Source organism: Oncorhynchus nerka, linkage group LG14 (genome assembly GCF_034236695.1).
Source record: "Oncorhynchus nerka isolate Pitt River linkage group LG14, Oner_Uvic_2.0, whole genome shotgun sequence".
NCBI classification, from domain to species: Eukaryota; Metazoa; Chordata; class Actinopteri; order Salmoniformes; family Salmonidae; genus Oncorhynchus; species Oncorhynchus nerka.
In genome coordinates this window covers 11,511,127-11,523,477 of record NC_088409.1, presented here as the reverse complement: position 1 = coordinate 11,523,477, position 12,351 = coordinate 11,511,127, and the positions used below count along the sequence as shown (strand labels likewise).

Sequence of the window (12,351 nt, the reverse complement as noted above, 5' to 3'; positions counted from 1 at the left end):
TGGACTGATCCCCTCTCCCTCCCTCCTGTCCCCCCAGGTCCAGACCCTGAGTCGTTGTCCTCTGAGATCTCCCTGCGGGTGCCCACCCAGGCGGAACTGAGGAACAAGCCGTCTTCCTTCTCCTCCACGGAGCCAGGCTCAGCCAGCCAGGACACCAGCCTGGGGGAGTGCCAGGACACCAGCCAGGACACCAGCCTGGGGGAGTGCCAGGAGGGGGAGGGCAGCGAGGCCAGCGGAGATGGAGACCAGCCCCTGGTACTGCCAGACGAGGAGGAAGTGCAGGCCGACACAGCCCTGGTGTCGTTGCCCGAGGCAGAGACGTTCAAGAACTCTGACGACAGCGACTCGCAGGCCTCTTAGGAGCCGTCACAGAGCTGCCCCCTGGGTGAGACCGGCTCTAGGGGGTATAGGGTAGCTCCTAGACGCTGATCTGAGGGTCCGTTTTGCATTTTTTCCCCCCAATTTTTTTTTTCTTTTCTGTTTTTTTATAAATGAAATGTAGCTTCCTTCCTTGTATCCAATTATATCTAAGTAAATAATAATAAAGTTGTTTAAAATGTTCAAGGCACTGCATTCTTCAGACATTACACTGGGAGTTTAAACCAAAGCTTTGAAGTCAATAACTAGAATAGCTTGGTGGTTCTTAAACACAGAGATGTTTGGGCAGGATGCTTGGAGGGTACAGACACACAGCACTGAGAAGAACACATTAGGATAGACACTGTCAAACCTTTTTATTCAACCTTAATGGGTACTAACAAATAAAATAGAAAATAAAATGGTCATTGTCCAACTTGAATCAGCATGGAAGGAAAACAGAATCAGAGATAAGAAATGAGACGGTCGGCTGTAATGAGCCTGTTGTAAAAAAACAACCAAAACATTAAGCACGCTTTAAAAAAACATCCAACTCTGTGTATATGTGAACCTCGAAAATGGCTAGTTTTTGTAAGGGGTCTCAACAAGCTGATTTGAAAGGACTCTTGTCGCGAGCAGGAGTTACTCCTTCTGTACATAGTAGATTTTAGCATTTTTATTATTCTTCTACTTATTTTCCCTTTTCAATAAAAAAAGTTTAGGTAAAAAACGAGGGGATTCAAACTATGCAGCACTTCTCCATACGTGTTACCAGGGCAACCCTGGCCCCATACAACTAATGTCCAACACAGTTGACACAAGGGTTGTGATACAATATATTTATTTTTTTGTCTGCACCAAAAAGTGTTTACACAACCATTTCACCGTCGCCACAACGCTTGTGTAATTCTAGATTTGTTTTGTATCACAACCGTTGAGTATACGTGGCCACAGATGAAGTAACTGGTGGGGGGGGTAAGGCTTTTTCTTCATAAATCCCCTACTCCAAAACACTGCATTCCATTCCTTAAAAGGCGCAGGTACATGTATCTTTAGACATTGACAATGTTTTATATGTACAATGCTGTTGTGGTTTTCAGTTTTTGTTCTTTGATAAAACACCTGGACTGTGACTCTCCCAAATGGCACCCTATTCCTTATATAGTGCCCTTGGGGCTCGGGTCAAAATTAGTGCTCTAAATAGGGGATAGGCTGTCATTTGGAACGCAGTCCCGCAGACCCAAGAGTTGCAGGTCAAGAGCCTGTAAGGGTCTAGAGTGGATAACTTGGTCACAAAACAAAAACTATCGGCACCAGAAGTGATTGAAAATTATTATTATGCATTTTTTTTTTAGGCACAGTGTTTCACACCAAAATGGTCAGATGAGCGGTGTGAAGCCCATGATTACCGTTCCACTCTTGGCCAATTCTCTAAATAATTATAACATCAATGATCTGAGAAGGGGCCCTGTTTAATACTGAAGCCAGGGTCGTATTCACTAGGAACCAATCGGAAGCAAAAGGGCCAAAACTGGGAGGGACTACCTGAACATGTCCAATAAGGAACGCTTGTTTTTTTCTGTTTGCAAAAAGTTTTGCAACGTTTAGCACTAAAACACAACCCACTTTTTGCGCTCCGCTGGAAAAATCTTTGTATCGTAATGCATGTATTACAAACCCCTGAAGAGCCTTATTACTGGTTGGAGTCTAAACGCAAAACTGTGTAGAATCAACTTATTGGTAACAAGTTCTAAAAACGTGTTCACAGTTCAGGATGCAGTCCAATGGCTTTGAGCAAAAGAGAAATGATCATTATTATTACTACTACACCAAAGACAGTATAAATTGAGCACCAAGATGTAGCACCAGGGAAGTGAAGTCTGTAGGTAATAACAGTAGGTGTAGCTAGGAGGATATTGTGATATCTAGATACAATATACAGTATTGGACGAAGGGCTGGGTTTCAATCCATATCGATGAAGATCCACGCTAACATTTTTTAAAGCTAATTTCCAATTGAGCTGAGATACGCGGGAACGTTGCCTTCAAATTTCAATTGAGCTGTAACGTGGATCCTCCGATACGGAACTGAATCCAGCCATTAATGCCTTTTTTTACTCTAGTGCAAAAGCCGTGGTTTAAGGAGCACATTCTCCACACTGAGCAGAGAGAAATGTACCGTAGTGAAGCACTGGTCCTGTTGGAACACTTCAGAAGTCCTTCCTTCCTTCCTTTGAAGTAATCACAGATGTGAATGGGTTGGATTGGTGACAGTAATTGGGTGGTAGTAACCTAACCACTTGTAAATCTGTGTTTACCTCAAAGAACCCAGGAAGGAAGGATGTGAAGTAATGGAACGCGGCCCATGATGTGAGTTATTTAGAGCTGAGGGCGGTCTTGGGCAGGGTGGAGGAGGGGAGGCGGGTGAGGGACACAGTGATGGAGGTTCTGTTTCGGGCGCTGCGTTTGGCCGGGGTGGACGCCTCACCGGGGCCCTGAAGTCCTCTCGTCCCTCTCCTCTTCTCAGTGCCACTCTTCTCCAGCACTCTCCCACACACCCTGCTCACCAGATGGTTGATTTGGTCCTGAGAGGAAAAGGAATTGGAATCAGGAGAAGAAGAATGTGGGTTGACATTGAAGAGTGGGTGTAGTAATTGACGACCTCCTACTGCCTAATAATGGAGGTCTAGACTATGAATGTATTGATGGTGTTGAACTGAACTGCTTTCAAGTTCTGAGAATTTTCACTCCTGGTTAAATAAGGTTACATCAAATGTTGGAAAGAATTTAAAGTAGTGTACTGTAGTAGTGTACTGTAGTCGTGTGTAGTGTACTGTAGTAGTGTGTAGTGTACTGTAGTAGTGTGTAGTGTACTGTAGTAGTGTGTAGTGTACTGTAGTAGTGTACTGTAGTAGTGTACTGTAGTAGTGTGTAGTGTACTGTAGTAGTGTAGTGTACTGTAGTAGTGTACTGTAGTAGTGTACTGTAGTAGTGTATAGTGTACTGTAGTAGTGTGTGTACTGTAGTGTACTGTAGTAGTGTGTACTGTAGTGTACTGTGTAGTGTGTAGTGTACTGTAGTAGTGTGTAGTGTACTGTAGTAGTGTACTGTAGTAGTGTACTGTAGTAGTGTGTGTAGTGTACTGTAGTAGTGTACTGTAGTAGTGTGTAGTGTACTGTAGTAGTAGTGTACTGTAGTAGTGTGTAGTAGTGTACTGTAGTAGTGTACTGTAGTAGTGTGTAGTGTACTGTAGTAGTACTTGTACTGTACTGTAGTAGTGTGTAGTGTAGTGTAGTAGTGTACTGTAGTAGTGTGTAGTGTACTGTAGTAGTGTGTACTGTAGTAGTGTACTGTAGTAGTGTGTAGTGTACTGTAGTGTGTAGTGTACTGTAGTAGTTTACTGTAGTAGTAGTGTAGTGTACTGTAGTAGTGTGTAGTGTACTGTAGTAGTGTAGTTTACTGTAGTAGTGTGTAGTGTACTGTAGTAGTGTACTGTAGTAGTGTGTAGTGTACTGTAGTAGTGTACTGTAGTAGTGTGTAGTGTACTGTAGTAGTGTATAGTGTACTGTAGTAGTGTATAGTGTACTGTAGTAGTGTACTGTAGTAGTGTGTAGTGTACTGTGGTAGTTTACTGTAGTAGAGTATAGTTTACTGTAGTAGAGTAGTTTACTGTAGTAGTGTGTAGTTTACTGTAGTAGTGTGTAGTTTACTGTAGGTGTGTGTAGTGTGTGTACTGTAGTAGTGTGTAGTATACTGTAGTAGTGTGTAGTGTACTGTAGTAGTGTGTAGTGTACTGTAGTAGTGTGTACTGTAGTAGTGTGTACTGTAGTAGTGTGTAGTGTACTGTAGTAGTGTAGTGTACTGTAGTAGTGTGTAGTAGTGTACTGTAGTAGTGTAGTGTACTGTAGTAGTAGTAGTGTGTAGTAGTGTACTGTAGTAGTGTGTAGTGTACTGTAGTAGTGTGTAGTGTACTGTAGTAGTGTACTGTAGTAGTTACTGTAGTAGTGTACTGTAGTAGTGTGTAGTGTACTGTAGTAGTGTGTAGTGTACTGTAGTAGTGTACTGTAGTAGTGTGTAGTGTACTGTAGTGTGTAGTGTACTGTAGTAGTGTAGTGTACTGTAGTAGTGTGTAGTGTACTGTAGTAGTGTGTAGTGTACTGTAGTAGTGTAGTGTACTGTAGTAGTGTGTAGTGTACTGTAGTACTGTAGTAGTGTACTGTAGTAGTGTGTAGTGTACTGTAGTAGTGTGTAGTGTACTGTAGTAGTGTGTAGTGTACTGTAGTAGTGTAGTGTAGTGTAGTGTAGTAGTGTACTGTAGTAGTGTGTACTGTAGTAGTGTGTAGTGTACTGTAGTAGTGTGTAGTGTACTGTAGTAGTGTGTAGTAGTGTGTAGTGTACTGTAGGTGTAGTAGTGGGTGTACTGTAGTAGTGTGTAGTAGTAATGTAGTAGTAGTGTACTGTAGTAGTGTGTGTACTGTAGTAGTGTGTAGTGTACTGTAGTGTGTAGTGTACTGTAGTAGTGTGTGTACTGTAGTAGTGTGTACTGTAGTAGTGTGTACTGTAGTGTACTGTAGTGTACTGTAGTAGTGTGTAGTGTACTGTAGTAGTGTAGTGTACTGTAGTGTACTGTAGTGTGTAGTGTACTGTAGTAGTGTACTGTAGTAGTGTGTAGTGTACTGTAGTAGTGTGTAGTGTACTGTAGTAGTGTACTGTAGTAGTACTGTAGTAGTGTGTAGTGTACTGTAGTAGTGTACTGTACTGTAGTAGTGTGTAGTGTACTGTAGTGTACTGTAGTAGTGTGTAGTGTACTGTAGTAGTGTAGTGTACTGTAGTGTACTGTAGTAGTGTGTAGTGTACTGTAGTAGTGTGTAGTGTACTGTAGTAGTGTGTAGTGTACTGTAGTAGTGTACTGTAGTAGTGTGTACTGTAGTAGTGTGTAGTGTACTGTAGTAGTGTGTAGTGTACTGTAGTAGTTTACTGTAGTAGTGTGTAGTGTACTGTAGTAGTGTGTAGTGTACTGTAGTAGTGTGTAGTGTACTGTAGTAGTGTACTGTAGTAGTGTGTAGTGTACTGTAGTAGTGTACTGTAGTAGTGTGTAGTGTACTGTAGTAGTGTGTAGTGTACTGTAGTAGTGTAGTAGTGTACTGTAGTAGTGTGTAGTGTACTGTAGTAGTTTACTGTAGTAGAGTGTAGTTTACTGTAGTAGAGTGTAGTTTACTGTAGTAGTGTGTAGTTTACTGTAGTAGTGTGTAGTGTACTGTAGTAGTGTGTAGTGTACTGTAGTAGTGTGTAGTGTACTGTGTAGTAGTGTGTGTAGTGTACTGTAGTAGTGTGTAGTTTACTGTAGTAGTGTGTAGGGTACTGTAGTAGTGTGTAGTGTACTGTAGTAGTTACTGTAGTAGTGTGTAGTGTACTGTAGTAGTGTGTAGTGTACTGTAGTAGTGTGTAGTTTACTGTAGTAGTGTGTAGTGTACTGTAGTAGTGTGTAGTGTACTGTGTAGTGTACTGTAGTAGTGTGTAGTGTACTGTAGTAGTGTGTAGTGTACTGTGTAGTGTGTAGTGTACTGTAGTAGTGTGTAGTGTACTGTAGTAGTGTGTAGTGTACTGTAGTAGTGTACTGTAGTAGTGTAGTGTACTGTAGTAGTGTGTAGTGTACTGTAGTAGTGTACTGTGTACTGTAGTAGTGTGTACTGTAGTAGTGTGTAGTGTACTGTAGTAGTGTATAGTGTACTGTAGTAGTGTATAGTGTACTGTAGTAGTGTGTAGTGTACTGTAGTAGTGTACTGTAGTAGTGTACTGTAGTAGTGTGTAGTGTACTGTAGTAGTTTACTGTAGTAGTGTGTAGTGTACTGTAGTAGTGTGTAGTGTACTGTAGTAGTGTACTGTAGTAGTGTGTAGTGTACTGTAGTAGTGTGTAGTGTACTGTAGTGTAGTGTACTGTAGTGTGTAGTGTACTGTAGTAGTGTGTGTAGTGTACTGTAGTAGTGTGTAGTGTACTGTAGTAGTGTGTAGTGTACTGTAGTAGTGTACTGTAGTAGTAGTGTACTGTACTAGTGTGTAGTGTACTGTAGTAGTAGTTTACTGTAGTAGAGTGTAGTTTACTGTAGTAGAGTGTAGTTTACTGTAGTAGTGTGTGTGTAGTGGGTGTACTGTAGTAGTGTGTAGTATACTGTAGTAGTGTGTAGTGTACTGTAGTAGTGTGTAGTGTACTGTAGTAGTGTAGTTTACTGTAGTAGTGTGTAGTGTACTGTAGTAGTGTTGTACTGTAGTAGTGTTGTTTACTGTAGTAGTGTAGTGTGTGTAGTTACTGTAGTAGTGTGTAGTGTACTGTAGTAGTGTGTAGTGTACTGTAGTAGTGTGTACTGTAGTAGTGTACTGTAGTAGTGTAGTACTGTAGTAGTGTGTAGTGTACTGTAGTGTAGTGTACTGTAGTAGTGTGTAGTGTACTGTAGTAGTGTGTAGTGTACTGTAGTAGTGTGTAGTGTACTGTAGTAGTGTGTAGTGTACTGTAGTAGTGTACTGTAGTAGTGTGTAGTGTAGTAGTACTGTGTAGTGTGTAGTGTACTGTAGTAGTGTGTAGTGTACTGTAGTAGTGTACTGTGTAGTGTACTGTAGTAGTGTGTAGTGTACTGTGTAGTGTACTGTAGTAGTGTAGTGTACTGTAGTAGTGTGTGTACTGTAGTTACTGTAGGTGTGTGTAGTGTAGTGTACTGTAGTAGTGTGTAGTACTGTAGTAGTGTGTAGTGTACTGTAGTAGTGTGTAGTGTACTGTAGTAGTGTGTAGGGTACTGTAGTAGTGTAGTTTACTGTAGTGTGTAGTGTACTGTAGTAGTGTACTGTAGTAGTGTGTACTGTGTAGTGTAGTAGTTTACTGTAGTAGTGTGTAGTGTACTGTAGTAGTGTGTAGTGTACTGTAGTAGTACTGTGTAGTAGTGTACTGTAGTGTACTGTAGTAGTGTAGTTTACTGTAGTAGTGTGTACTGTAGTAGTGTACTGTAGTGTGTAGTAGTTTACTGTAGTAGTGTGTAGTGTACTGTAGTAGTGTGTAGTGTACTGTGTAGTAGTGTACTGTAGTAGTGTGTAGTGTACTGTAGTAGTGTGTAGTGTACTAGTAGTAGTGTGTGTAGTGTACTGTAGTAGTGTGTAGTGTAGTACTGTAGTAGTGTGTAGTAGTGTAGTGTACTGTAGTGTAGTAGTGTGTACTGTAGTAGTGTACTGTAGTAGTGTGTAGTGTACTGTAGTAGTGTAGTGTACTGTAGTAGTGTGTAGTGTACTGTACTGTAGTGTAGTAGTACTGTGTAGTAGTGTACTAGTGTACTGTAGTGTGTAGTGTACTGTAGTAGTGTGTAGTGTACTGTAGTAGTGTGTAGTGTACTGTAGTGTGTAGTGTACTGTAGTAGTGTGTAGTAGTGTACTGTAGTGTACTGTAGTAGTGTGTAGTGTACTGTGTAGTGTGTAGTGTACTGTAGTAGTGTGTAGTGTACTAGTAGTGTGTAGTGTGTAGTGTACTGTAGTAGTGTACTGTAGTAGTGTGTAGTGTACTGTAGTAGTTACTGTAGTAGTAGTGTAGTTTACTGTAGTAGTGTGTAGTGTTTACTGTAGGTAGTGTGTAGTGGTAGTGTACTGTACTGTAGTGTGTAGTGTACTGTAGTAGTGTGTAGTGTACTGTAGTAGTGTGTACTGTGTAGTACTGTAGTAGTGTGTAGTGTACTGTAGTAGTGTTGTTTACTGTAGTAGTGTGTACTGTAGTAGTGTGTAGTGTACTGTAGTAGTGTGTAGTGTACTGTAGTAGTGTGTACTGTAGTAGTGTGTAGTGTGTACTGTAGTAGTGTGTAGTGTAGTGTACTGTAGTGTAGTGTACTGTAGTGTAGTGTACTGTAGTGTAGTGTAGTGTACTGTAGTACCTCGTCGTAACGGTACATCATTTTGAGGCCTCGGCAGGACTTGTGTTTCTGTAGTGTATAGTGTACTGTAGTAGTGTGTAGTGTACAGCAGGACACACTCCAGACAGAACACCACGTTCTCACTCTCCTGAACCACCTGCAGCGACATGAGGAGCATGCCATCAGGACAGAATAAACACATTTTCCCTCCTGAACCATCTGCAGCGACATGAGGAGCATGCCATCAGAACAAAGAATAAACACATTTTCCCTCCTGAACCATCTGCAGCGACATGAGGAGCATGCCATCAGGACAGAATAAACACATTTTCCCTCCTGAACCATCTGCAGCGACATGAGGAGCATGCCATCAGGACAGAATAAACACATTTTCCCTCCTGAACCATCTGCAGTGACATGAGGAGCATGCCATCAGGACACAGAATAAACACATTTTCCCTCCTGAACCATCTGCAGTGACATGAGGAGCATGCCATCAGGACAGAATAAACACATTTTCCCTCCTGAACCATCTGCAGCGACATGAGGAGCATGCCATCAGGATGAAGAATAAACACATTTTCCCTCTGAACCATCTGCAGCGACATGAGGAGCATGCCATCAGGACAGAATAAACACATTTTCCCTCCTGAACCATCTGCAGTGACATGAGGAGCATGCCATCAGGACAGAATATACACATTTTCCCTCCTGAACCATCTGCAGCGACATGAGGAGCATGCCATCAGGACAGAATAAACACATTTTCCCTCCTGAACCATCTGCAGCGACATGAGGAGCTTGCCATCAGGACAGAATAAACACATTTTCCCTCCTGAACCATCTGCAGCGACATGAGGAGCATGCCATCAGGACACAGAATAAACACATTTTCCCTCCTGAACCATCTGCATTGACATGAGGAGCATGCCATCAGGACACAGAATAAACACATTTTCCCTCCTGAACCATCTGCAGCGACATGAGGAGCATGCCATCAGGACAGAATAAACACATTTTCCCTCCTGAACCATCTGCAGTGACATGAGGAGCATGCCATCAGGACACAGAATAAACACATTTTCCCTCCTGAACCATCTGCAGCGACATGAGGAGCACGCAATCAGGATGAAGAATAAACACATTTTCCCTCCTGAACCATCTGCAGTGACATGAGGAGCATGCCATCAGGATGAAGAATAAACACATTTTCCCTCCTGAACCACCTGCAGTGACATGAGGAGCATGCAATCAGGATGAAGAATAAACACATTTTCCCTCCTGAACCATCTGCAGTGACATGAGGAGCATGCCATCAGGATGAAGAATAAACACATTTTCCCTCCTGAACCACCTGCAGTGACATGAGGAGCATGCCATCAGGACACAGAATAAACACATTTTCCCTCCTGAACCATCTGCAGCGACATGAGGAGCATGCCATCAGAACAAAGAATAAACACATTTTCCCTCCTGAACCATCTGCAGCGACATGAGGAGCATGCCATCAGGACAGAATAAACACATTTTCCCTCCTGAACCATCTGCAGTGACATGAGGAGCATGCCATCAGGACACAGAATAAACACATTTTCCCTCCTGAACCATCTGCAGCGACATGAGGAGCACGCAATCAGGATGAAGAATAAACACATTTTCCCTCCTGAACCATCTGCAGTGACATGAGGAGCATGCCATCAGGATGAAGAATAAACACATTTTCCCTCCTGAACCACCTGCAGTGACATGAGGAGCATGCAATCAGGATGAAGAATAAACACATTTTCCTTCCTGAACCATCTGCAGTGACATGAGGAGCATGCCATCAGGATGAAGAATAAACACATTTTCCCTCCTGAACCACCTGCAGTGACATGAGGAGCATGCCATCAGGACACAGAATAAACACATTTTCCCTCCTGAACCATCTGCAGTGACATGAGGAGCATGCCATCAGGACACAGAATAAACACATTTTCCCTCCTGAACCATCTGCAGCGACATGAGGAGCATGCCATCAGGACAGAATAAACACATTTTCCCTCCTGAACCATCTGCAGTGACATGAGGAGCATGCCATCAGGACACAGAATAAACACATTTTCCCTCCTGAACCATCTGCAGCGACATGAGGAGCACGCAATCAGGATGAAGAATAAACACATTTTCCCTCCTGAACCATCTGCAGTGACATGAGGAGCATGCCATCAGGATGAAGAATAAACACATTTTCCCTCCTGAACCACCTGCAGTGACATGAGGAGCATGCAATCAGGATGAAGAATAAACACATTTTCCCTCCTGAACCATCTGCAGTGACATGAGGAGCATGCCATCAGGATGAAGAATAAACACATTTTCCCTCCTGAACCACCTGCAGTGACATGAGGAGCATGCCATCAGGACAGAATAAACACATTTTCACTCCTGAACCACCTGCAGCGACATGAGGAGCATGCCATCAGGACAGAATAAACACATTTTCCCTCCTGAACCACCTGCAGCGACATGAGGAGCATGCCATCAGGACACAGAATAAACACATTTTCCCTCCTGAACCATCTGCAGTGACATGAGGAGCATGCCATCAGGATGAAGAATAAACACATTTTCCCCCCTGAACCATCTGCAGCGACATGAGGAGCATGCCATCAGGACACAGAATAAACACATTTTCCCTTCAGGGACAATAAAGTAAGACCGGTCTTTTTACAGGACATTTACGGTTGAGCGCCCATCTGCAGACTTAACCATTGATGCCATCTCCACGGACATCAGGGAAATGGCCTTATTGGCCGTACAGTGTTCTTGTCGACAACATGCCTTTGATTGAATCCCTGCCTATGTTTGTGCCCAACCTTCCCTGCCCAGTAAAGACTCACCATGGAGAGGTAGCAGAGGTGTTGGCACACTTGGCAGCGTCGGTCTGAGGGGTCGAGCCTCAGCCACTGGCGCTGGATCCTCCTGCTCTCTGACGAGGCCTGGTTGTCATGGCTACAGTAGCGGGCAACAGACCGCAGCCCGGCGTCAAACAGATCCCTGCGTTGTCTCAACTCTGTATCCCTGGAACAGGTAGAGCAGACTGGTGTATCGTCTGTAATTACTGGCTACTGTTTACTTTTTTTTTTAAGTTGTGGAAAGGGTCAATTTGAGATAGGTAACATGTTGTACTTTTAAATGAATGAATTATAGCTATTGATTATTGAGTGGTTACATTTCTCCAGCCCCACCCCACAGCTGTTTATTCAACAGGTGGAGGGGTGACTGCTGTTTATTCAACAGGTGGAGGGGTGACTGCTGTTTATTCAACAGGTGGTGGGGTGACTGCTGTTTATTCAACAGGTGGAGGGGTGACTGCTGTTTATTCAACAGGTGGTGACTGCTGTTTATTCAACAGGTGGTGACTGCTGTTTATTCAACAGGTGAGGTGACTGCTGTTTATTCAACAGGTGGTGACTGCTGTTTATTCAACAGGTGGTGACTGCTGTTTATTCAACAGGTGGAGGGGTGACTGCTGTTTATTCAACAGGTGGAGGGGTGACTGCTGTTATTGCTGGAGGGGTGACTTTATTCAACAGGTGGAGGGGTGACTGCTGTTTATTCAACAGGTGGTGGGGTGACTGCTGTTTATTCAACAGGTGGAGGGGTGACTGCTGTTTATTCAACAGGTGGAGGGGTGACTGCTGTTTATTCAACAGGTGGAGGGGTGACTGCTGTTTATTCAACAGGTGGTGGGGTGACTGCTGTTTATTCAACAGGTGTGGGGTGACTGCTGTTTATTCAACAGGTGGTGGGGTGACTGCTGTTTATTCAACAGGTGGTGGGGTGACTGCTGTTTATTCAACAGGTGGAGGGGTGACTGCTGTTTATTCAACAGGTGGAGGGGTGACTGCTGTTTATTCAACAGGTGGAGGGGTGACTTTTTTCAACAGGTGGTGGGGTGACTGCTGTTTATTCAACAGGTGGAGGGGTGACTGCTGTTTATTCAACAGGTGGAGGGGTGACTGCTGTTTATTCAACAGGTGGTGGGGGTGACTGCTGTTTATTCAACAGGTGGTGGGGTGACTGCTGTTTATTCAACAGGTGGAGGGGTGACTGCTGTTTATTCAAC

The 12,351-nt window shown here is 43.3% G+C and overlaps 2 protein-coding genes across 4 annotated transcripts in view; one reads left to right on the top strand and one right to left on the bottom strand.

The window, feature by feature from the left end:
• Positions 1–564, top strand: part of dtnbp1a (dystrobrevin binding protein 1a) — a 28,388-nt gene extending 27,824 nt beyond the window's left edge. For all 3 annotated transcript variants that reach the window (XM_065027387.1, XM_065027385.1, XM_065027386.1), the window contains exon 4: positions 38–564. In XM_065027387.1, coding sequence (XP_064883459.1) covers positions 38–360 — 323 coding nt within the window. In that variant the 3' untranslated portion in view covers positions 361–564. The remainder of the gene's footprint in view (positions 1–37) is intronic.
• Positions 565–717: 153 nt separating this feature from the next.
• The window catches only part of jarid2a (jumonji and AT-rich interaction domain containing 2a), a 188,023-nt gene continuing 176,389 nt past the window's right edge, over positions 718–12,351 (bottom strand). Inside the window, 4 exon segments of the mRNA XM_065027388.1 lie at positions 718–2,942; positions 8,262–8,342; positions 8,344–8,397; positions 11,123–11,303. Coding sequence (XP_064883460.1) covers positions 2,733–2,942; positions 8,262–8,342; positions 8,344–8,397; positions 11,123–11,303 — 526 coding nt within the window. The 3' untranslated portion in view covers positions 718–2,732.